This window comes from Ascaphus truei, chromosome 4 (genome assembly GCF_040206685.1).
Source record: "Ascaphus truei isolate aAscTru1 chromosome 4, aAscTru1.hap1, whole genome shotgun sequence".
Classification (NCBI taxonomy): domain Eukaryota; kingdom Metazoa; phylum Chordata; class Amphibia; order Anura; family Ascaphidae; genus Ascaphus; species Ascaphus truei.
Window position 1 is genome coordinate 408142281 of NC_134486.1, and position 26047 is coordinate 408168327.

Genomic DNA, 26047 nt, shown 5'->3' on the forward strand with positions numbered 1-26047 from the left:
AATGTAGAATAATTATTCTATTTTTAATTATTCTAAATAGTATTTGTACTAACTCCTTATTTTGATCTACCGATCCGTAGAACTATACACCCTGTATTGAAATGAGAAAATAACAAAAACATGATCAATTACTGCAAAGTTGTAGCACCTTTTTACTGGCAAAACAAAGATTCATATTAGCATGTGTGTGCTTGTGTATGTTTGTGCATTGTGTGCTTGTGCATGTGTGTGCTTGTGTATGTTTGTGCATGTGTGTGCTTGTGCATGTGTGTGCTTGTGCGTGTGAATTATTCAAGTTGCTCCATGTTTCTAATTAGGTGAGAAATTAATTTTCATGTAATTTTTTTTAATGTATATTATAGTCTAAAAAATTGTATTTCAAATTATTTTTTACCCTGAGACAGGTGTAGTACTTTGCCAACCAAAAACTAGCCTTAGATAGTATAAAAAGTACACAAAACACAAAAATGGTTCCCAGCGCTCAATGTAATACGGAAAAAAACTAGGCAAAATATATCATATACAGTTGTATTTTACTCATGGAATAGATCCAGTGATCAGAATAGCATTACATTTAAATAAGCATATAGACTAGTGCCAAATGCACCGTGCATAGAGATCAAGAAAATATAAAGATAAATAATATCATACTTATCCAGAAGCTGAATGGTATGAAAAAATGGGGGGAGCAAGGGGGAAGTGTTCAAGAGGGTAACCAATTTTTCCATCCATAGACTGGTAAAAAAAAAAAAAGGAATAAAAAATGTCTACACTTCTCTTTCCCGTAATGTCGTGTATTTTATTAAATGTCCCTGGGGACTGGGGTATGTGGGTGAGACCACACAAAGTGTAAAGAACCAGATTAGACAACACAATCTGTAGGTGTGACATGGAGGCCCCAGTGCACAACATTTCACACTAGCTAGACACAATGTGAGCCAACTGATAGATGCGGTAGAGAATAGCCGCCGTGGTGGAAATTTGGTCAGGAGACGTTTACAGAAGGAATCCAAATGGCTCACGGTGTTAGGTACTCTGATGCCACGTGGGATCAACAAGGAGCTTGACGAGCTGTTGCTTCTAGCAGGGAGGTCTAGCCGATTGATGGATCTCTACTCCAAGGGGCGACAGCTCCACTGCTTCTGTTGTCATCCCTTGAACAATTGTCATGTGTGTAGTGGATAACCTTTGTCTCGACTATTGTGACTGATCAGTCTCTCTCTACTTCTTCTCAGGTTGTCATTGTCACCGTATCCGTTTGTTGTGCCATTGCTCTCTTTACTGACGGCTATGCCCCAATCTGTCTCATCTGTCCGGTCATTCGTGTCATATTATACTAATGATCCGTCTTTGATCGTAGTGGTCATACCTCAACTCCACCCAGCCCTTTATTATGTATACCTTTGATTCGGCTCTAAATTTGGAAATGTCTATTTTGATCAGTCTATCTGAGTATCAAAACCATCTATATTGGTCTCTTATGGGGACTCATACGACTCATCCTCACCAGTTAAATTGCTCTAAATGGTATGTTTAGCCCTGATCCTACTACCTGGGCCTAGGAATATCTAACCTAAGTGCTATTAGCCCTACACATACAGATGGGCTTGTATATTCAGTATAATTGAATTTTTAATTCAAATCTCTCTGTCCCTTTAAATGAGGTGACTATGTTATACTCAAAGTACATTAATTTTATATACTTCATATTTTTCTTTTATTTAAAACTATTGAATCTAGATTTTTTGTCCTTTTTCTGTTTATCTATGGCCCATCATTTCGTGGTATATTACCCCATGGCAACAGAGACGCATCAGGGACTCTGTCTATATGAGATGCCGTGTTGAGTATCGCATTGCGTGATTAAGTCACTATCACTGATGTAAGGCACACATGTGCTTTCGGACTTCATGAGCCACCGTACCAGGTTGGCCAACTACTGTATGCTCAGATGATGTCACAAGATCTGATCGCTTAAGATGGCGCCCTGGATCACAGGCAGACAGGCAATCTCCCCTTCGGATTAAGCGTGTTCCCATTGGAGATCACAGATATCACTCCTATTGGAGACTACTAGATATCAGCATACTTTACACACGCCTTTAGGGGTCTTTTCCTGAACTAATTCGCAAGGGAGATTCCTGCTACCAGTGTTTGGGACTGTTCCGATCTGAGCTTTTGGACGTGTTTCTCTTTATTAACTGTATTGCACAGTGGTAGTATTTTACTATTGAGGGTAATATAGGGAAGTACCACTGACACTTGTTCCGTGGAAATGGGCTCACCCTCGAGACGTTGCCCCCTTTATTTAATCATTCATTGTCCTCTCTCGCTTCCCCATTTTTCTCACCCACTTCTCTGCTCCCTTTTTTAATTCCCCCCCCATTCCTTTTGGTCGTTCCATTTGTCCCTAGCCTACCCCCTTTGCTTGCCCATTTTTTCATACCATTCAACATCTGGATAAATATAATACTATTTATCTTTATATTTACTTGATCTATATGCATGGTATATTTGGAACTAGTCTATGTGCTTATTTAAATGTATTTGCCATTCAGATCACTGAATCTATTCCATTAGTAACATATGACTTAGTTTGATATATTTTTCCCTTATTGCATTGAGTGCTGGGAACCATTGTTGTGTGTTGTGGGGTTACTATTGACGGAATTAGGGTCTCTGTCTGTTCCCGTGGCCACACCCTTTTTGGATACTATCCTTTGATGCCATTTTATTAGCTATATATATAGTACGGTCTATACCATATACTTTCTGCATAGTATAAGAAGTGTTTTATAATTAAATATATCAAATGTATTTAATAACTGGGCACACCACGTCTGGAAAGTTTAGCTAGGGCACACAAAGACAGTTTTATTTGGAGATAATGGTGTTCATTTATTGATTATCTGATACAGACTCTGCCTAGCAACACACTACCTGTAATATGCAAGTATTTTTCATTCGTTTCATTTACAGTACGGGTGAAGCTGAGTTATAGTGGATGTACTATATCACTTTACGTGCACTGTTTACTTTTTCTTGACGGTAAGTCCCAATGGGTGATTGAAAAATTGAACTTAAACTGAAGAATTAACATTACCCTTTTTCTAGAGAACCTTCCTGCACAATCTCATTTGATTTTGCCCAAACTTATATCTGTGTAATTTTTAAGATTCTGAGTGAGGAGTCAACGACAAAATTTCTAAAATGATAAATCCATCAATTAATGAGACCTGAAGATTTAAATACCACCAACATATTGGGATGCACGCGATTTTCATATACAGTATGCTTTAATAAACTTCTCCCCGAACTCCACCTATTGTTCTATCTACCCACTGCTAATATTGTTACAGCAGGTGGGGTTGTACATTATGTGTCACTGAGGTTTCTGTTACACTGACACAATGCACTATACATACACATACATTCTGTACATACATAGACTTACTGTACATACATATACATACATAGATGTACAGTAAATACTATACATCCATTAGATTGTAAGCTCTTCAGCGCAGTGACTCCTTTTCCTAAATGTTACTTTTATATCTGAAGCACTTCTTCCCATTATGTGTTATTTGTATTGTTTGTTATTTATATGTTTGTCACGTGTATTTTATTTACATTTCTCTCCTTTTGATGAGACTATTTACTTTAGTATTCCAACTAAACCTACAGTATTTCATTCAAGTGGAGATCCGTGGAGGGATGCAACGGAGCACAGCCAGGTAACAGCCAGGATAGAAAAAAGTGGGGGGCAGCAATCAGGGATCTGGTTTATTGAAACAGTGAACACATGATACAGAGCAGGTGCAGAAACACCACTCTAACGCGTTTCGCGTTACAATAGCGCTTTGTCAAAGAGTGTTGGAAATGGCACGGTGTAACATGTCATGTGTTGTTGTTCATCTGAGGTTGTATTTACCTAATTTTAAGACCTGCTAAGGCTATTATGTCCTGATATGTAAAACCATGGAATTCAAAGAGGGTGTACTTTCTTTTTCACACAACTGTATATTTTTAAGTGCACCAAAAAAATACACACACCATAGTGGCAGCGCTGACCACATATAAGGGGTGGGGGTGTTTTCTTGTGGACACCAAGGGTGGTTGGGTGCCCGAGGGCCCCGTCAGGTACCGCGGACATGGTGCAGGTTACACGGTGGTGGGAAAGGCCCTGCATGGCGAAGAGGTAGCTGTAACCAGTAGCGTTACTATTTTCATTATTGCTGAATATCTACATGTTCATAATTAAAGGTTAGCATTATATTTTGTGTGCTATTATTATTTGTTCCTGCACAGGGTTATCCCACCTAGTTAGGATCCTGCGCAGGTGGAGGCGCTGTCACCTATCAAATCAGGTACACCCCAGGCTCCCAGTGTTGGAGGTTCAGGCCTCCGGTGAGCCACAGGTAAAGCACCACATACACCGTAGACGCCTTATCTCCCAGAGGGTGGGGGAAAGTGCACTACATACACAAGGCCCCATTCATGATATTGCCTTGGTTGTTCTGTGTGCAACAAGCCTGCCTGTGTCCGGCACAATTCAAGTTGGCTATGATTTGTTGAAATCAAGTCAAAACTATTTTAAATGATGGGGTCTTGACAATCTCTGAAGGTCTGGGGGTTAAACCAACACACGTGAACTTGCCTGTGATGTAAATGGAATGCATTGGGTAAAACAGATTCATGCTTTCCAAGTTGCGACAAACCCATAGTTATTTCCTGCTGATTTCAATTTGCTGTTGTTTTCTCTCCTCTCAAACGTCAATGTGTTGATTGCAAGTGTATGTAACTGTGCAAGAAAGCGGATGCCTTCCAGCTCTGCAAATCCGAGCGTAAGACAAAAATGGCGCAAGCTCGCTCTGTTAACTCAAAAAGGCTAAACTGCTTCAAATAACTCAGATTTGTTTCAGCCTCAATGGCATCATTAAAATGACTCATGTTACATCCGTTTTACCAAAACGTGGCGTTGGCTCCATCCAGACCCTGAAACGAGGGGGTGACGGGATACAGAGACGAGGGGAGGGAGAGAAGTATCTCAGGTGTGCTGCTTTTTGTCCACAGGAATCTCTCCACATGTTGTTTAAGGGATAGATAATACTTGGGACCTCACCCTCCCCATCCTCTCTCCTATTTCAGTGTCTGGCTGGATCTAGCGCCACCTTTAGGTAAGACAGGTGTAACGCAAGTCTTTAAATATTGAATCGTGTTAATGCCGCTTCCAAACAAACTTCAATCCATGCGGGTTGGCCGGTGAACTGCTATTTTAATAGATGCAATGTAAGTAATGCGACGTGTAATACAGAATACGGCTTGTTTTCCGCTCCTTTATGATTATGTCCAGCTGTATGGTTTGACAAGGACAAACTCGCAGCTATGAGCATTTCCACCCAAAGTGCGGACAATGCGTATTGCATACCTTTTTTTATTGCATCATAAAAAAATCAACGTTCCTCAAAGTGAAGATAGCCATGTATATGGTGCAATAACTGTATCTCTTTTTTTTTTTTACTAAATCCGCAGTGTCCACTCCCCGTCTCCTTCATCATAACTTGGAATAAGCCTATAACCTAAGTAAGCCTAAATATACTCATATCAATTTATCAAACTTGATAAGCAGGCTTACACATGCAGTATAGCGGTTACACTATGTTATTCTGCATACTGTTTACCTTGTGGTAAAACAATATGCATCAGTGTTCACTTTGCTCCATCTGTGATTTTGATCAATGGATTTTTGGGGGGTTTTGCTTGGTTCTCATGCAGCTAAACGCCCCCTTCACCTCTTTCTTATGAAATTTGAAGGGTCCCACTTAATATATGTGCTGCAAAAAAATATTAATTCCAATAATTGTATTCATCCCGAAAACTCCATTTAATTATTTAGTTTTTTGTCTTTATTCTCTTTATTATGTGCTGTTTGTCCTCTGCTGCGATCCGGGATGACCTTGATGCCCTTTGTGGGTTTGTGTGTGATCAAACTCGCGGGACTGAAGTCACTAACCGTATCAACAACAATGTCAGCCCTTTCATTGGCTCTACGGGACCTGTGACATTTGTACAAGGAAGAATCAGCATTGGTTTGTTGTCTTGACTACAATACTAACAACTTAGAGGTTGCAGTGTCCAAGTGCAGATACCAGCTGACATCGCTGTCCAATGGGTGTATGCCTGGGTGGTCCCCTCCTCTCGGTGACATCACGTTGATGCGGACTTAAACCGGTGCGCACACTGCAGTTTTGAATCGTCCTGAATAACCTAAGTGATTCATAACTTCACTCTGTGTAACCTTTAGTCATATGAATCTATTGTGCTACTGAGGACTGTCTATCTCTTGGCTATTAGATAACTTTCTGCAGTATACCTAATTGGAATTTTTCTATGCTTTGCACGTTTTGCTGCTTGCAGGATTATTGCAGCCTTGCCATTGTTTTTATTAAGGGAGACCCTGTTGTACAGGGGTAATGGAAGTACCTGGATCATTTTGGTCTTTGGGAACCGGCCAGAAGAAGGGGCTAGGAGCCCCGAAACATTGCCCCCCTTATTCCCCCCATCTCCCTCCCCCCTTGTTTTCCCTTACCTTATCCCCCTCCCCCATGTTGCTATTTTTATGTTTGTGCCCATCACACATAGTGTGTTGATTTGATACCATTTGTGGTTACACTACTTGGTTCACTACACCTGTATCATTGTGTGATGCAATGTTTTGCTATATTTGAATTATTTCTTTATATTGTACGATTTATAGTACAGTAAAAACACATTCTTTTTTTGCATATCACCCATTGTTGTTTGCATTTATATTCTCTTTTGAGTGCTGGGAACTCCCCTGTGCTCTATATTGCAACATTGGAGGGAATTAAGGTCCCTCCTTGTTCCCCTGCACCGCAACATCATTTACTTAGTGATTCGATATACCTCTACTGAGGTGCTGTTAAAACTGTATACTTTCAATTTAATTATAGTTCTTCAAGATGACTCTCTTGGGGTGTTTCTAGAAATTGGACGAGTAGGATATTTAATTGTACTACAGAGAAATGCATATCTTACCTCGTACAATGGTGACTTTTTGGAGAATTTCTCCGTGCCTGGTATCCACTAACTTCATTTCTTCCATGATCATGGATATGTTCCGTACGTCAAAGTCTAGCTGAGCGTTCAGCAAGCTAAATCTCTCTCTGAGCAAATCGGTAGTGCCCTGCATGAGGGTAATCGATTTATTCAGGTAATATAATTCCTCAGCATTTGAGTTAAAACCCAGGGTGCAAGAGAGCCGCACATCGTCAAGGTACTTCAGCATGCTGTGCACATGGTTATCTGTGGCGTTGATGTTGGTAAATATAGTGCTGATTTCTGTTTCATGAGAGAACATTCGTCCCTCCAAACTTTCAAATCGCTCCACCGTCCGATTCTGTGTATACTTGAAGTGGTACTGGAAGTCTTGCATGTTCTCTCCGTGGTCATCGAAGAAGTAAGAGATGTTATCCAGCTGCAGCTGAAGGCCCATCACTTGCAGAACTAAATCATGCATAACCTCGGTGTTCAGGCTGATTCTCTGTGCGGTGGCCCCAATGTTACTTTGGATGCTTCTTACCAGATCAATAGTTTTTGCTGAAGTGGCCTTATATCCACCAAAAACCTTGCTGTAGTTCTGCCAGTCAGTTACAATCTTTTGCAGAGTGAGGGTTTCTTCATCAGTCTTTCTTTGGATGCTTTGTATCCACTCTGCTGTATGCCCTACAGTAGAATTCATGTGCTGAACGGCAGCTGTGATATCATAACGTTCTTGGACCATACCTTTTAGTGAGGCATCCAGTTCAGCAGTAGCTGTCTGCCATCCTTTCACTTGTGACAAGAAAAGCCCCAGTGTTTGGTTGATCTGTCTGAGGGAGAAGTTGCCACTCTCAATCTGACTGTCCATTTTGCTGCTGGTTAAAGTGAGCATCTGATGGCTTTGAGATGTTCGGTCTAGAAGCATCTCCTGCCCCAACAGCATCTTCTGGATTTCTTCCAATTCCTGATGGAGCTTGCTGATCTCCTGTCCCAAGTGGCTGGCATCATGGCAAAAGGAGCAGTTGCCCACAGATTTCAAGTCTAGTTGAGCAAAATACAATTGAAAAAGGATTACAAAGCTGTCATTAAATAAGAAAAATAAGAAAAATATGTTTAGTCAACTATCGTTTGGTAGACGCTAAGCTATGGAGACATACTATATGGTACAGCACCCCAAACTCACCTTAGCAAACTGACACCCTCTACAACTCAATAGGCTGCTTTCCCCTACAATGTAACTACAGTACAACACACATCACTGTGAAATGCTGAAAGAACTAGATTGGTCATCACTTCAGTCTAGCCGCAAAGTTAATTTTTCCTGTCTTGCCTTCAAATACTTTCTGGGCAAGCTACCCGCCTATCTGAACAAGTTCATTGTCCCTACCACATGCAGCACTTATTATCTAAGATCTGACTCCAAAAGAATATTCACAGTCCCAAGGTTCAACAAAGTATCCGGCCGCTCCTCCTTCTCTTACAGTGCACCCCACAACTGGAACAATCTACCTTAGACTCCCAAAGCCGCCACCAGTCTAAATTCTTTCAAAACTAAAGCGGTCTCATTTTAATCTGGTCTGTAACTGTTACAAATGCCTATAATATATATTATCTTTAACTGTGCATGCAATGTCGTGTATATAATGTATAACTCTGCTCACTTATGTAACTATGTATTTGTAACCATGTATTTGTCATCATAACTCTGGGCCCAGGACATACTTGAAAACGAGAGGTAACTCAATGTATTACTTCCTGGTAAAACATTTGATAATATTTTTTTTTTAAACTCCAATGTGTATTTCCTGCTAATCTGCTGCATTCAAATGCCTAATAAATAAAAAAGAGAGCAATGGCAGAGAAACGGTTACTACAGTACTTTGTTTTCATCAGCTGTATTTGCATTTGGCGACATGCCACCTTATATTCTTTTTTTTCTACACTCTAGGTTGCATAAATTGTGTCTAGATTGGATTGCAAAGCACAGTATGCTTCAATGTCAGGAGGTCACTTCAGATCAATATGAAAGATATTACAGAGCGCATTAAAGCAGCAAAATATGTAGCACTGCGCAATTTGTTTCCATTTCTTTTTTTCATTACAGGGATGAAGCAAGGGTTTTTCCGGAGCTGAACTGTGTTAATTTAAGTTCTGGGGACCCCCTACTTACCCAGATACGTACCTCTGTAGGGGGTTCCGATATCTGTATGGAGTTAAAATGTCCCGGTCATGCGGGCCAATAGGAAGCCGTAAGGGATGACGTCATAGCTTCCTATTGGGCCGCGTGACGAGGGACATTTAAATGCCACCATTATGTTAGGCACACAGTTCCCTGGCTGCAGAGATACCGGCACCCCCTACGTATGTCTAGAAGCAGAGGATTCCCGGAGGTGAAATTAGCACTGTTCAGCTCCGGAGACCCCCTGCTTTCATCCTGGAATAAAAAAATATATAGAAGCAGGGGGTCTCGGGAGCTGAAATGAATGGGGTTCAGCTCCAGAGACCCCATGCTTCAATCCCATGTAACAAAAAACACTCGCCCGCCTGCATTGCCTCTTTAACACTGGCATGACATTTAACAGTAGGGCCATAGAAAACAATGGTTAAGGAGATAACGCATGCACATTTGGAAATCTGCCGCCTGAGGCCCGGGCCTAATGGGAAAGCTGACACTGAACGCATGCGTTATTTAACGCATTATTTTGTGTGTTATTTCATGCTAACGAGATAACAACGTCTACTACATCTGTATGACGTAACTACCACCTCATCTAATCATTGTGTTAACTTAAACATACCTTTGTGGATAGGCAGTGTTAGGGGGAACGCCTTTCATGCTTATTGGTAGCACTAACACCTGATACTAAACGCAACGTCCTTTCAGGCCAAAAACATGACTTAACCTAACGTTATTGAGCTTCAAAGATGCACATTAAGGCTTAATGTGGCATTAATTTAGGTTAATTAACAAAGCTCTGTGGATCTGGGACCACACATTTTCATGGGCAAAAAGAAAAAGAGGAAGGCCCACAAAATTATTCACACAAAAAAGTATTTTATAGCCAAAACATGATCCGACATTTCTGTTGCAACACGCAAACCTTAATGAAAGTGAGGGCTCTTGATAAGGTTTGCGTGTTGGATCATCGTTTGGCTATAAAATACTTTGTTTTTGCTGAGGTCCGTATGCCCTCCTCTTTCTCTTCTTGCCGGTGTGCTTTCTGTGGGACCGCTCAGGAAGGCCCCCGTTCCAGCGGGAGCACCGGATACCCAGTATTTACTATTACTTTGCAGGAGTGACTGAGAAACCATCTCGCTCCGACATGTTTTCATGCTACGCAAAAGCTTTGTACGTTCTTATGAACTTTACCTCGTCTTTTTTTGGAGATTATAAAACTTTCAGAGTCTTCGAATCATCCAGGCGAATATGCAGCGGCGGATTTGAAGATCTGCTGCCTCTGGGCACTTACATCTTTGCTACCACCCTCCTTGTCCTTACGAATCGCAGCGTCAAATGGCGCTGTGGACATCACCAACATGACGTCACATGAATGTCATGACGTAATTTGACATCGCGATATGTGACATCACGGTGGTGACATCCGCGGCGTCATTTCACGCTGCGATTTGGAAGGAGGAGGGCGGCAGCAAGGAGGCGGCCACCACAGGCAAGTGCCTTCCCATCAGCCCGACTGGCCCAAGAACGCATGTTCATGGGGGATGGACATTTTTGCCACCCCAAAATTTTGCCACCCGATGCCTGGGCCTATCGACAACTGCAAATAGGTGAATTGTTGTTTTCTTTTGTCCTTTGTTTATAAAGCAGTTATACTGTAATGCTATTATTGGTCAAACAGATAAACAGAAGCAGCTGATAAGCTTGAATTCAGTAGGCCAGAAGAAAAGGAATATGTGTTCATTTTCCGCATGACACCAATCAGTAAATCGCTTCTTTAAGAGTGCTTGAATTTTTCTTAAGAAGCTAATTACATCTTTAAGTCATTTCATTTCTTTTGGTCTCCTACGTGGGACAGGCCCCTTTAATGGTTCAGCCGATGTGCCGTCTCCAGCAGTTTTCATTTAAGAATGTTTAATGTTTAGCAAAGTTATTCTGTTCTCATCACACGTAGCACTGAGAGACCATAGAGAGAGCTGAACTCCTCCCCGGCTTCGTGCATACAGACCAAGCGTGCTTCTGAATAACAAAACCTGGGTTACAGCAAAGAGGAACAGTGCTGCCTATGCAATCTCAGTATGCAAGAATCAGAGCGGGGTGACAAGACAATGCTGTCCTGGGCTGCAATGTGTACAGACAGGAACAGATCCAAAACAGTCTCCTGCTGCTGCTGCTGCTGCTGCTGCAGCTCCACTCACCAGATACACGGGCCTGCCCTGACCTCTGAGCTCATAACTACAAAGCCTGCTCAGCTTTAGATACAAGCAGCAGTAACTAGATGACAAAGATTTGTGCTAGGAGCAGGTTAATAATAGAATCGAAGCTACTACCTAAAACAGCTAATAGATGTCATAATGACAAATCAACAATTAATTGTGAATTACTCTTAGATTGTAAGCTCTTCGGGCACTACGTGTGTTACTGCAGTAAAGCTATATAAACCTTCCTTATCTCCGTTTTAACACCCTTCCAGTGTCTTCAAACATTCATCCCTCACCCACCTCATCTACATCTCTCTGTCCTTTTTTCTTCCTTTTTTTTTCTTTTCCAATCTCTGTCTAAGTCATAGAATCCTTTGTAAACCAGTATTGCTGACCTGAGGAAGAGAGGGAACCTCTCGAAAGGTTGTCCTATTACATAGATTGTTAGTCCAAATAAAAAAGGTATCACCTACAATAATACTGAAGAAATCATTTATTCTGGACTATCGCAACTGGACTAACACGGCTATTTCCGTTTTAAATCAATGTATACATACAGCACACAAGTTCTCACTCTCGTCACCAGGGTGCACCTTGTCCGCATGTTGTAGCATTATAAATGAACCCATGTCCCCACAGGACATGGGAACCGGCACACGAATAATCTGCACAGGCTGCTACTTAATTCTCTAAATTGCGAATGACTCGCATACATAGGGTCATATGTAGGTTGTGAGTCAATAAGAAAAGAAGTCAAGATGAATGATTACTGTACTTGTACTCAAAACAGCTCGAATGTTTCATTTCCTTTGTGAGTACATGTGTTTCAAGAACAGTATGTACAGTATTAGCTTGATTTCGCAAGGACCGTAGTAACGGTGTTTACTAGTATAAATCCCTCTGTGCTCTGAGAGATCCGCATGCAGAAAAGAACATCATGCAGAGAGAGCGCTAAACAGGAACAGACTTCCGTAACATTACAATCTATGAAATCATGTTGCTTGAAGACAACACATAGCGGATCTCTTCTCGGAAGCAAAACAAACGTGTTGGCCTTTTAATCCGGATCTGTGGGAGTTTGAGTCTTCTTGTTGCTGATTCAAGAAGAGATAGTGTATGTTATGTGCTGGTTTTATTAGTGATGTGCAGTAACAAAGAAGATGTTCTAGAGTCGCCCGCTTAGGGGTTCATGTACAAAGGCGAAGGTGATGCAATATGGGGCAAAAAGATCCAGATGTACTCATGTACAAAATCATATTGCTTTCTATTGATGTTTTTTTCTTTGATATAGATGGTGCATTTAGATTTTCTGTGACCCAGAATTGCACCATGTTTGCCTTGGTACAAAGATCTCTTAGTTCTCATGCGGGGGCGGGTTGCCCTTTCCAGCTTCGGGCTTTGCCCTGCGGGGGCGATGTAGCGGATGGGGACCCGATGCTGCACGGGGGGGGGGGGGGATGCTGCGATAGGGATGGAGGGAAGGTGGTGCAGGGGGGCCGGGGATGATGTTACTGAGACCCCGCGCTCTTCCCCATAACAATTGAACTGATTGCTGGGGGGGGGGGGAGCGCTAGGCCTCTGTAAAGGTCATTTGGTGCCACGACGTCACAACGCTGCATGAGGAGGAGGTCCGGGCCGATGGCTGTCCACAATCCCCTCCTGTTCTCATGTGTCTGTGTGGCTGTAACTAGCACATTCTTGTGTAACCCGCACTGGGTTTTTACTCTCAGCTACCTTTCTGTATTCCTTATTGACAGCTGCATGTGATTGCTGTTATGTACTGACACACACTTTAATGTCTGTATGCCCCTTACCTTGAGCTGCACAGTATACTCTGCTAGCTCCATTACAAAGAGACTTGAATAAAGTAGCGCCAGAGCTGCCTGCGGGGGCGACAGCTGAGCGTGGTGTTCCACACTCCCACTGCCAAACTCCCAGTTTGAGGCTAACTTTGCAGTGGCTCGTGGCCCTCGAACCTTCCCGCCAGTAACAAGATTGTGCCAGTTCCTGCCCCCTTCAACAGTTTTGAAGACCACCTGCATCCCGAATAACTACATGTGCGACTACATGTGACCCCGCTCAACAAGTTTTCCATTGTAGAATCCTACCGACTTCCTGCTGGCGTGGTGCATAGCAGAGGAGAGGCTGTAAACGCTCAGGCATAAGACTGTACTGTAGCAACATACTGATGAGACCCGGAAGGTTGACACAGCTGTCTGTGAGTAGGCTTACTGTCTATATACCTGTAACCCAGACCGTGCTGAAAAGCTGTGTAATACGGCAGGCATATACGCTTATAGGGGTCCATGTTAAAACGGATTAGAAGCAAAAGGGGACACTGCGTGCTCATTTGCATGTCATTACCCAGAATCCCTGGCTGCAGTGGAAGCACTGTATGTTAGGAGATAACGGTGAAAAGAAGGGTTGCTGACCCGTCTGAGATGTGAACGTGCTCACAAGTGATTTAATGCAATTGTAAGCTCCAGGTTAATCTGTGGTGGCCAGCATCATGACCTGAGAATCAAGGGGATTTCAAAGCCTCCCTCCCCCCCCCCCCCCAGCCCCCTACACCTTCACCCCCTTCACACTGCTGACGAATGTATGGTTCTTCATGCTCCTACAGTACATTTCTCCCTATACTTTTCTGCTATTTATTGCCCTGTCTTTATATTTACCATTCCCTCTGCCATGACTCCTATACATCTTCTGTCTTAGACTGTTATCTGGATCAGTGTTAAGCTCATGGAATCTCTATAAATCAGTATCGCTGACCTGAGGAAGAGAGGAGAACTCCCGAAGCCTTGTCTTATAATATCTATTGTTAGTCTGAATAAAGAAGGTGGCACCTAATAGTGACGTTTTTGTCGAATTACTGCCGTATTCACTAAGAATTATTTATTTGTAAATGGGTTGTTATAATAGTCTCATTTGCATTTCCATAAAATGTGTTAACACAGTGTTAAATGGCATGTGATCGAAATATGCGATAACCTATAGAAATCCACATTAATCAGCACTTCCGATGCAATTAAAGGGATAAAGGATATCGCACTTTTCTATTGTAGAATTATGTAATAGGACTTCTTACAAAACCCTATGGCAAACATTCATTTAACCCCTTTGATGCCTAAAGCACCAAATGGTTTAACGTACAACGTAAAAATGCTACAAATACAACACAAGAAGCATAACAACCACATGTTAGCAAATATTAACCACTCAGTAGTCCTAATGAGCCATTAACCGTGGGTGGACTGTAACTAGCTGTCCACTTTGGCTACTAAGGAGTTAATATTGTCATATGTTTTATAATGTTAATGTTACAGTATGTATTTCTTGCCTATGTATATAGTGGGCATTATATATAGTCAATATAGGCCTAACGCGGGACTGTGGGTAGGTGATAAATATTAATGATATTTTTTGGTGGTAGCCCAATATTGCATCTATTGGAGTTTAGTGAATAGCATGCGTACAAGTAAAGTGCCATTAATGACTCATTTGCATACTATATTATGCAGTATATGCTATACGCTATATATACTGTATATGCTATACAGTAGCTAACATATAGCAGCTGTGAAAGGCTCCTCATGCCCGCTGCCGATATGGCTTTAATGAATTGGTTGATCAATAAAATTGGTGTTCAACACAGATATTTATATATTTTTTCATTTTTTGACCAGTAGTAAATCTAGTCCAAAGAGTGTGGGACGGGGCCGTGGTGAAGGACAATTCAACCCCTGGACAAAGAACTCAGATCCCCTTTGTTAGCCTCTTAGGAAGGCAGTGAAACCACCAACATAAGTGCTTACATGGGTCACAGGTCAAGAGATAAATGCTCTAGGAGATGGCAGACTGTTAGAATCTCAGCTTTCATCTGCCTATTTACTAGTAAAAGGATTACCAAATGCCACCTGTGGATATATTCCCTGAGCAATGGGAAACATCTGCAGCCTGTGCCCTTCAGAATGTGTCTGTCTCTGTTGATGATGGGGAAAAAACATATGGCCTCTTATCCGGAGTCCTTCCCCACTGCCCACGCGGTAATGATGTCTCGTTACGTGCGATTGGAGCATATCCATTGCATCTCATGACTAATCGGTTATATATTGTGATATGAAATGGCACTAAACATGTTGAGTGGGAATCTATTCTTTCATGAACTGAATCTGTGCACACAAGAATCTAGAAACAAACAAACCCCACATATTTGTGGAAATATATAAGACCGGCATTGACAATAAATGGCAATTATTCATCCACAGCCTATAATTATGGTAGAGAGAGAATATTCCTCCCCCATCATGGCTAAGTAATACTTCTCTGCACATACTTTCCCTGCCTGGCTGATGATTTAGAGTTCACATCCCTTCCCTACGCCTTCTTCTTTGCCCTTTTTCCGTGGGTAGGCCATTATACTTAAGTAATAATCCCCTCAGAACAGGGCATTACTGGCCAATAATGCCCTGGCTGGAAGAGTTGAAGGCCCGAGGCGAAGCCCGAGGCGAGGCGAATAGTTCTGACGGGATTATTACTATTATAGGCTAAATGTAGACTTATATCCTAAATAATAGACATTTTTGTATAGTTATATAGATTTTTTTATTAAAATAAAATGGTAAATACATGAATCCACCTCTATATACTCTTACACTGCAGATATCTATATCCACACACTGCCGCCCCCTCTGTGTACACACACACACACACACACACACCACAGCAACTCAACACACAACACAGCAGATCTACACACACACACAAACTGCTGCTACATACACACACAACACACACAACACAGCACCTCTACACACACAGCAACTCTACACACACAAGCACACCACAGCTCTACACACACAAACGCTGCTGCTACACACATATGCTACACCCATAAACACTGCTACTGACACACACACACACACACACACACACACACACACACACACACACACACACACACTGGAGCTCTATACACACACATCAGCTCTACACACACACACACACACACACACACACACACACACACACACACACACACACACACACACACATCAGCTCTACACACAACACACACACAAACTGCTGCTACACGCACATACAACTGCACAACACACACACACTGCTGCTGCTGTTATACCCATAAACACTGCTACTGACACTGACTGACACACACACACGCACAATAAAAAATGCAGCCACTTACTTCTTTGCAGACTCTCTCCCCCCCCCCTAATTCAACTGAATCTGCTCAGAAAATCTCAGTCAGCTCGGGAGGGGGAGGAGTCAACCCGGGGCTGATACTTTCTGACCAATCCCCTGCCCTATCTCAGAGCTGTTTCTTCATTCGGACCAATCCCCTGCCCTGTCTCAGCTGTTCTGAAAGCTGATTGGCTGGAAATAAACACATTGAAATCAACACATTGCAAGAAGCTAAAATTCCGGGCATTACTGATTGGATAATGCCCAGAATTTTAACCAATCAGAGAGCAGGGTTTTCAATAATGCCCTGAATTTTACTGCTTTAGTCAATAATATACAGTATATCCGAAGTCTGCGCGTAGACATTGAAAAACTCTCACCCACCGGTGAATCAAGTCTCTTTCCTTTTTTTGAGTCTGTGGCGTGTCCATCTCTTGCAGTATGAACCCACAGATAACAAAAGCGTGATTTTCCCCACCCGTGTTTAGTGCCCCTCTCTTATTGCAGTAATATTCAACGTCCACTTACTAAAAATAATTGCTTTCTGACTCGTGAGTTTGAATAGTCCTGGATAAGAGAGAACCACTGCATTTCTAGTCTTATCCGAGCAAGATTTTATCAGTCCTGAACCAACGGAAATCATTCTAAAAAGAAAGAAAATACTTATATTTACCAAGATCTTGAAGATTTTCCTGGACTGAAACAATCTTCTTCTCATAAAATGACTGGGTTGTGCTGAAGTCATCATACAGGGAGTTGACCTTCTTAAACACTGTGAAGGTGACAGACATGAGATATCCACACACATTTATTTTATGTTACTGTACAGCAGCAAAACATGTGCAACCTTTTATGTTTAGTTGTTAAATAAATCAGTTCTGTAGTATTAGCTACTGTATTTACTGTATTTACTGTATTTACTGTATTTTCTAAAAATTGTTATTCAACGTAGTGCCATTTTAATGAGTTTTGAAGCATCCTTTGCTTACTATAGCAGGTTTTAGCCCACCTCCCCAGCAGTGCAAGAACTTTGCAACACTGTCCTGTTTGTGATAATGTGTTGCAATATTCCCAGCAGTTTGAGCTGAAAACTGTAACAATAGATAATGTTACCTTAGTAATATACATTATGAATAAGGAGCTATATACTGTAACAATAGATAATGTTACCTTAGTAATATACAGTATGAATAAGGAGCGATATACTGTAACAATAGATGATGTTACCTTAGTAATATACAGTAAGGAAACATTGTAGCTGTGAGTTACACTGGTTGAAGAAGCCATTATGTTAGTCACACAATCAGGATCCTTACAGATTTATAACAGGAGCACCAAACGATTGCCAGCTTTGGTAATTTATCATCTCCCTGGGGGGGGAAATACTGGCCCATCCAGACCAACAGAGACGTTGCCTACTATTAGATAGACATGGTAAATCAGGAGGATTCTTGTATCTGTAGTTCTATGTGAAACCTTTTTTCCTCTGTAATTCTGGGATTCACTGATCCTTAGCTGGATATTTATTGCTTTTAACTCGTGCTTCATGTGATATTGGAAATAAGCAGACTGTAACAGTGTGTCAGTATGCAACAGTATTTTATATACTTCAAACGTCGACTGGCAGATGCATTGTCATATGTTCTTTTACTGTTGATTAAGTATATCTGCTGAGGCAGACGAAGTGCAGAATGCATCTAAAATGACAGGTTGCATTACATTTGCTCCTGCTGTTTATATGGGCTGACAATGCACCAGGTTTTATTTACAAATTGGAACGCACTATTTCCCACACGTGTTTTCTAACAGACGTTAATGTGTCACAGGCCCAAATGTCTCTTGTCCGTAGCCCGCATTGGGAATAGATCTTTTACTTCAGTACAGCCAATGCGTCCGGAATATTTGTTATGCAGCATAACTTGGAAGAAGACACGGACCATGAGAAGGTCACACGCCCACAGTGTTTATGTATTAGCTGAAATGTCACGTTGTACGCTACTAAATCAGCTACAGATGTGATATTTCCCCAGGAGGCCAGTGCAGGTATGTCTAAGATAAATACCAATTTAAAATGTTTGATTGCAGTTAAAAAAGAAGGCAGATAATAACAGGTCCTGGGTTTTTCCTATGAAGATGTACAGTATACCCTGCCATAATAATAATACTTATGTAGAATGAGAAGTGTAACTTGGCAAATTCACACTTTTTTACACAGATGCCTCACAATCAGCACTCTGACCCAATATTTAAAATGCGGCTTCTCAGTGCTGGAGATGAGTAGATGAGTTCTATACCTATATCTATAATTGAATGGGACTACAATCTTCTTTAGCACGGGGAAGATGTATTTGCAGCATTTGTAATTGTGACCTCTAATTTTTATCCTATAATTCCTGTTTAACATATACGTATGAAGCAGAGTTACAATGAGTGTCAGAGTCTCCAGGTGATTAACTGTTACATACGCCTATAACATATATTATCTTTAACTGCTCGTGCAATGTCTTTAAATATAATGTATAATCCTTCCATTTAATGTACCCATGTATTTGTAACCATGTATTTGTCATCATAACTCTGTGCCCAGGACATACAGCTCAACCCTGTTATAACGCGATCTGTTACAACGCGAATCCGCTTATAATGCGATGCAAGCGTGGCTCCCAATTCTCGTATTTATGAATACTTTACAACGCAATTATTGGTATCTTAAATACTTTATTGTACAATGCATACAATTGTACATTATTTCGTAACACGATCCGCTTATAGCGCGATGTGATTCTTTGGACCCCAAGCACAGCGTTATAAGGGGGTTGAGCTGCACTTGAAAAAGCGAGGTAACTCTCAATGTATTACTTCCTGCTAAAACATTTGATAATTAATTAATTGGTAGTGTTGGTGTAAAATATTACAGTATAATCCTCCATATCCAACCCAGAGGGAACAATGAAGCCTACTACAGAACATCAGTACAGGCAGTCCTCGGTTATCCGACATAATGCGTTTCTCAAAATGGCGTTGGATAGCGAAACACGTTTTCCCATGGGAACACTGTTTAAATGAAAGGTTCCATTCCTGAAGGCATTTTTAACACTAAAATACACCAAATATTTTACGCAGGCAATAAGATATGCAGCACACACAAATTATATAGTGTATATACATATAGTGTGCGCGCACGCACGCACGCACGCACGCACACACACACAACGTTGCAAAGCATCGTAAGAGCGTTGGATAAGCCGTTTTGGCGTTGGAAAAATTAACATAGGTATGCATTGCATAGCGTTGGATAAGCCATGCGTTGTAAAACAAAGCATTGTAAAACGAGGACTGCCTGTACTATAGATATACTGTCCAGTAGTTATTCGTAAACATAAAAATAGAATTCGCTTGTGATCTAAATACTGGAATCTCTTCTTCACTATTACTCCAATTTTCTTTAAATATTTTCATATTTCCAGTATTGGGGGAAAAAATGACATGAACTACAGTATGCTACTACTTATTGAAATGGTAAAGAAATGAAGGGCAAACAAGTGTTTTAAAATGTCTTCTGGCGACCAAAGACCGGCATTTATTAAAGGTTAATATTTTAATAGGCACCATGGCTAACTTTTTTTTAAATGTCATGTTGGTTCTTTGAAATAAAGTATCATTGCAACTAGATTTTGGTGTTGGTCATCTCTGAACTTTTGGGCTCCTGAGAGTAGCCAAGTGGCAACCCAGATGTTGTACAGATTCCGGGGGCTACTGTATTTTGTTCATAGGTCATTGGGGATTTCAGGGTCGCTGAGTTCGAACCTTTCATGCCCCTTCATAGTTGAAACACAAAGCAGATAACTAAGGCAAATTGCAAAAAAATAATAATGTTCAAAGTTGTAGTGATACTTATGTGTATGTTGATAAAAGTACTTTACATCTTAGGTAACACTCCTGAATGTTAACTTTGCAGTCAGAAATTGAGTATAAAAGTTCACATATAGATGCATACTATACAGGCATACCCCGCTTTAAGGACACTCACTTTAAGTACACTCGCGAGTAAGTACATATCGCCCAATAGGAAAACGGCAGCTCGCGCATGCGCCTGTCATTACGTCCTGAACAGCAATACCGGCTTCTACCTATACCAAGCTGAGCGCACGCGGGGAGACTATAGAGCCTGTTACAAATGCGTTATTTATATCAGTTATGCACTTATATGATGATTGCAGTACAGTACATGCATCGATAAGTAGGGAAAAGGTAGTGATTCACATTTTCGCTTTACATACTTGCTCCGGTCCCATTGCGTACGTTAATGCGGGGTATGCCTGTATATAATTCATTCATTGAAATAAAGCAACACAATATAAAACAGAATACAGGTAAGAAACAGTTTTTAAAAGCATGTTAATTATATTCTTTCACAAGATTGTTACAGTAGGAAACACTATTTAATCAAATGTATATACTGTATGTCTATCCTGTCCCATGACTGCAATGAACAAGAATTTTTAATGTTTTCTTGGGCCCTAAATTTTTCAGCGGGATAAAATCTAAAAAAAAAACCACAGAACTGTGTTAATTTAGATTATTGTATTTATAAAAAAACCAAGACTTCTGTCTAGATTTTATTTTAGAAAGACGTACGCTAATTGGGTTGACGTTTTTATTTTTCTAATTTATGTCTTGAACAAACTCAGTTGCATTTAACCACAAATATGCCGGCATTGGGATATGAAAAAAATGAAGCATTTAGCTCACAGACAAAATCTTGCAGAGCCAAGTAATAAAATACATGCAATATTCGTTTGATGTATATTATATATAATGTGCACTTGTATATATATATATATATATATATATATATATATATATATATATGGTTATTGAGGCAAAAAGTGACACTGTGTACTCATTTGCATGTCATTTCCCAGAATCCCTTGCTGCAGTGGAAGTGCTGTATGCTGGGTGATAATGGGGAAAGGCGGGGTTGCAGACCTGCCTAAGACATGCAGATGAGCATACAGTTATATTTGCATATTTGCTTTCCTGTGGAGGGTTTTTGTCACTTTTTTTACTCACCATAACTTAACTCAGTATTATATATATATATATATATATATATATATTTTCACCACATTTTGCATTTACTTGTTACCTAATGTGCTTGCAAGTGATATTTTTATTTGCTGTGTGCTGTACGGTTTAGGAGTTATTACTTTTTTTACCCACCATAACTTATTTAAAATGTGTGGTTGATACCTAATGTATTAGAATATTACCTTCTTCTACTGTGTTCTTTGGCAGGAAAAAGGTCTGAGATGGGCTGAAACGCTGCGTTGCCTGTTATTTTCTTGGTGGTATGTAGACTACTGTCTGAGACTGTATTATGAACATCTCGTACGCACTGAACTTGACCCCTTGCAGACACACGTACCAGAACCCCCTCCTACTGTCTGTATGTTCTCCCTACTTACCATTTTACCGATTGTAAGCTATTCGGGGCAGGGATTCCTTTAGCTAATGTTACTTTTATGTCTTAAAGTGCTTATCTGGTCTGTAACTGTTTCATACGCCCATAATATATTTTTTCTTTAACTGTGCATGCAATGTCTTGTATATAATGTATACCCTGTTCATTTATGTTACTGTATTTGTAACCATGTATTATTTTGTTTTACTCTGTGCCCAGGACATACGTGAAAACGAGAGGTAACTCTCAATGTATTACTTCCTGGTAAAATATTTTATAAATAAATAAATAAATTATCCCCATTATGTGTTATATTATTATGGCACGTGTATTACTGCTGTGAAGCGCTATGTACATGGATGGCGCTATATAAATGTAACGGGTATTCCCTATGAATACCGCCGCTACTACCTGCTGTGCAACCTGTGTGGCTCTCAGGAGCCTAAGCCTCCGCTTGGGGAACCTGGGGTACATACATATCATACATCTCTAGGTGCAACGCCTCCACCTGGGAGGGATCCCAACGGAGTGGGAGGAGGCCCTCACAGGAAACAACCACACAACACGAGCGAATATAAAACAGGACTGGCTTTACTGCATGGAAACACATATATCACTCAATAACATCATAACATCATCATGCACCACGGCGGGCGCTAACCACACTGGGTGTCACGGCGGACACTAACCACACTAGGCATCACGGCGGACGCTACCACCTCTAGGCGTCACGGCGGACGCTATCACCTCTAGGCGTCACGGCGGACGCTATCACCTCTAGGCGTCACGGCGGACGCTATCACCTCTAGGCGTCACGGCGGACGCTACCACCCACAATGTGACCCCACCCTGTGTCCAGTAACCCCCACCCAAATGTCTCGTACTCCCAGAGTCAAATACCACTGTGCATATGTGTGTGTGACTGCGCAGCCACTATGTTTGGTGATAGGCCTGGTTGGTGCACGTGAGTTGCAGGTTACCTGCCCGGGCTCCAGCCACGGGTACCGCGATATCAATCCGCACGATCCGACGTTGTCCTCCACACCGCGTGGGTTGAAAGTCCAGCGCGAACAATGTCTCTCCTAGTCTTAGGGTCTTGGGTGGTGTTCTGAGCCCAGAACCCACCTCGCAGGGCCGCACGGCTTCCGCTCTGTGTCCCTGACTACTTGACCAAATAAGGGGGCAGTGTCCCTATCTAGGGCCTGTCCCTAAGCTCCACAAGCTATTAGATGACTCAGGACCTAACTGGGACCTTGGGGGCTGCTGGCCTATGCAGAGGGTCACTGACCCCTGCATCCACCTCTTACCCCTAGCTGGTCCGGATCCTGAGTGCCTGCGTAGCTGCAAAACCCCGGGAAATGTATCTAACTGGGAGCAGGGGAATCCGGCCTTCTGATTGGCTCCCTGGCGTCAGGTGTCTCTGCCCCAAAGCACCCTGGGGGCTGGCAGTCTATTCTCGCGCATGCGCGAGCTGTCTGAGCCTCCCGCGCTGTGCACTGCCATTGCGCATGCGCAACAGCCCTGTGTATGCGGCGCCCTGCTTCCCGAGCCGCCGGGCCGGTGGCAACGCGATCGCGGCCTTAGCGAAGGCCCGATCGCGTCCCCGGCAACCGGCCTGCTCGCCGCTCGCGTCCCTAGCTACCAGGGATCACTATGCTTCCGCTCCAGCCCGATCCACACGCGCGCTCGCAACTGGGAAGGAGGGGGTGAGTGCGCGAGGGGGGGGGAACCTGACTACACGCGAGGGGGACCTGGCTACATCCTCCCCCTGGTGAAAATTCCAACGTCCTCGCTTGGACCACATAACTTCCCACCAATGTACAAAAATTATATAATAAAAATGCAGTAAACATATAACTTAGCACAGGTAACTCTAAACGAGATTGCATAATTCGTTGAGCATCACAATCACAGACTGTATCTTACTACGAGAACACTGCTGAGCCTCATAATGGGGTGCCCCCATTTGATCGTAAGTAACCCTAGTTGGCGGGTACCTAACTCGTTGACTCCGTCGGAGTTGTTCTTCGGCAACTCCCTCGGGGGAGTAATAAGCATAGTCCTGAGGCCTAGCCTCTTCCCTTGAGGGGAGAAATGTCTCTGAGGGTACAAAACACGGGCTCTGTGGATCCAAAGGCTGGCCTGTTGGTGCCACCTTAGTAGGCATTGGCCTACGGGGCCCTTTACCCGTAGCTCCTTCGGGAGATGCCCCTTCTGCGGGGTGGTCCCTTTGAGAGGGTCCCTCCATAGGGTCTTCCGGAGTTTCAGAGTGAGTCTCGTTAGTTACAGTCTCTTGACCCACTTCTGATAGATCGAACTCACCGTTGAGCGGTGTGGCCTGTAGTTCCTCTTCTTCATCTCCCACTTGGGGGATGGGGAGAAGGTGATTACGATGCCAAACCTTTACCCGACCATCGGTGTCTCTGATGCGATAAACCGGGAGGCCAGGCATCTGTGACTCCACCTCATATACGCCATCTCTCCACCGGTCCGCCAATTTATGTTTTCCGGGGATTCCCAAATTACGAAGTAACACTGCATCCCCAGGACGTAACTCTCGATACTTGACTTTATTGTCATAACGTCTCTTGTTACCAGCATTCAGTTTGGCTGTAGACTTCTCAGCCTGTTGGTACGCTTGTTGCAGACTGTCTTTTAGCCTTTGCACGTACTTAAAATGAGTGGTATTGAATATCCCATCCGTTGATACTCGGAGACGCACATCTACTGGAAGTCTGGCCTCCCGCCCAAACATGAGGAAGTACGGGGAGAACCCCGTGGACTCATGGCGAGTACAGTTATACGCGTGTACCAAAGTCTCCACATGACGACTCCATTCTGTTTTCTGCATTCCCTTCAGGGTTCCAAGCATGTCCAACAGGGTCCTGTTGAATCGTTCAGGTAAAGCATCTCCTTCAGGGTGGTACGGCGTCGTCCGGGATTTGGCGATGTTCAGCATTTTAAGTAATTCTCGGATCAGAGTACTCTCAAAATCTCGCCCTTGGTCAGAGTGAAGTCGGTTTGGAAGACCGTAGTGAACGAAGAACTTTTCCCATAGAACTTTCGCGACCGTGATAGCCTTCTGGTCTTTTGTGGGGAAGGCCTGTGCATAGCGGGTGTAATGGTCCGTGATGACCAGCACATTACCGATTCCTCGACTATCAGGTTCGATACACAGGAAGTCCATACACACCAGGTCCATTGGACCAGAACTCTTTAGATGGGCCATGGGAGCTGCTCGGGTAGGCAACGTCTTGCGTTGAACGCACCGGGAACAACGGCGGCAGTGTTGTTCCACCGCTTCCCGCATCTTGGGCCAGAAAAACCGGTCTCGGACTAGCCCAAAAGTCTTCTCTACCCCGAGATGCCCGTGGTCATCGTGTAGAGACTTCAACACCATATATCTCAAGTTTTGGGGTAGAACTAGTTGTCGCCTATCAGGGTGGTTATGATATGGAACTACCCTATAGAGCAAACAATTATCTATCTCGAACTTGTCCACCTCACGCATGAGTAACGCGACCAGATCTCGGGGAGCACTCTTCAATAGAGCAGGGTTCTTCCGCTGAACGGCTTGTCGAATTATGCTGATCACTGGATCTCTTAATTGATAGTCTACCAAGTCTTTCCATCTTATGACTTTGTCCTGGGTTATGTTCATCCCTGCGGGGCCGCAGTAGGCTGCAGGGATCGCTTGCGACTGGCACCCTAACGAATCGGCAACTCTTAGTTCAGAGAATGCGACCTGATCATTGATGACGGCCGCTATACTACACATTGCACGCATCCCAGGTCCAGGGATCTCTTCCCATTCATCATCATCAGAGGTGGCACTCAATCCTGGTCGTCGTGATAGCGCATCGGCCCCAATGTTCAGAGGCCCCGGCTTGTACTTCAGGGAGAATCGGTAATTACATAGTGTCGCCAACCATCGGTGTC

General features: G+C 42.6%; 1 protein-coding gene across 5 annotated transcripts in view; it reads right to left on the reverse strand.

The window, feature by feature from the left end:
• The window catches only part of SCARA3 (scavenger receptor class A member 3), a 106584-nt gene that overhangs the window by 8705 nt on the left and 71832 nt on the right, over positions 1-26047 (reverse strand). For all 5 annotated transcript variants that reach the window (XM_075598728.1, XM_075598725.1, XM_075598724.1 and 2 more), the window contains exons 4-5: positions 17318-17416; positions 7063-8106 (exon numbers count right to left, since the gene is read on the reverse strand). In XM_075598728.1, coding sequence (XP_075454843.1) covers positions 7063-8106; positions 17318-17416 — 1143 coding nt within the window. The remainder of the gene's footprint in view (positions 1-7062; positions 8107-17317; positions 17417-26047) is intronic.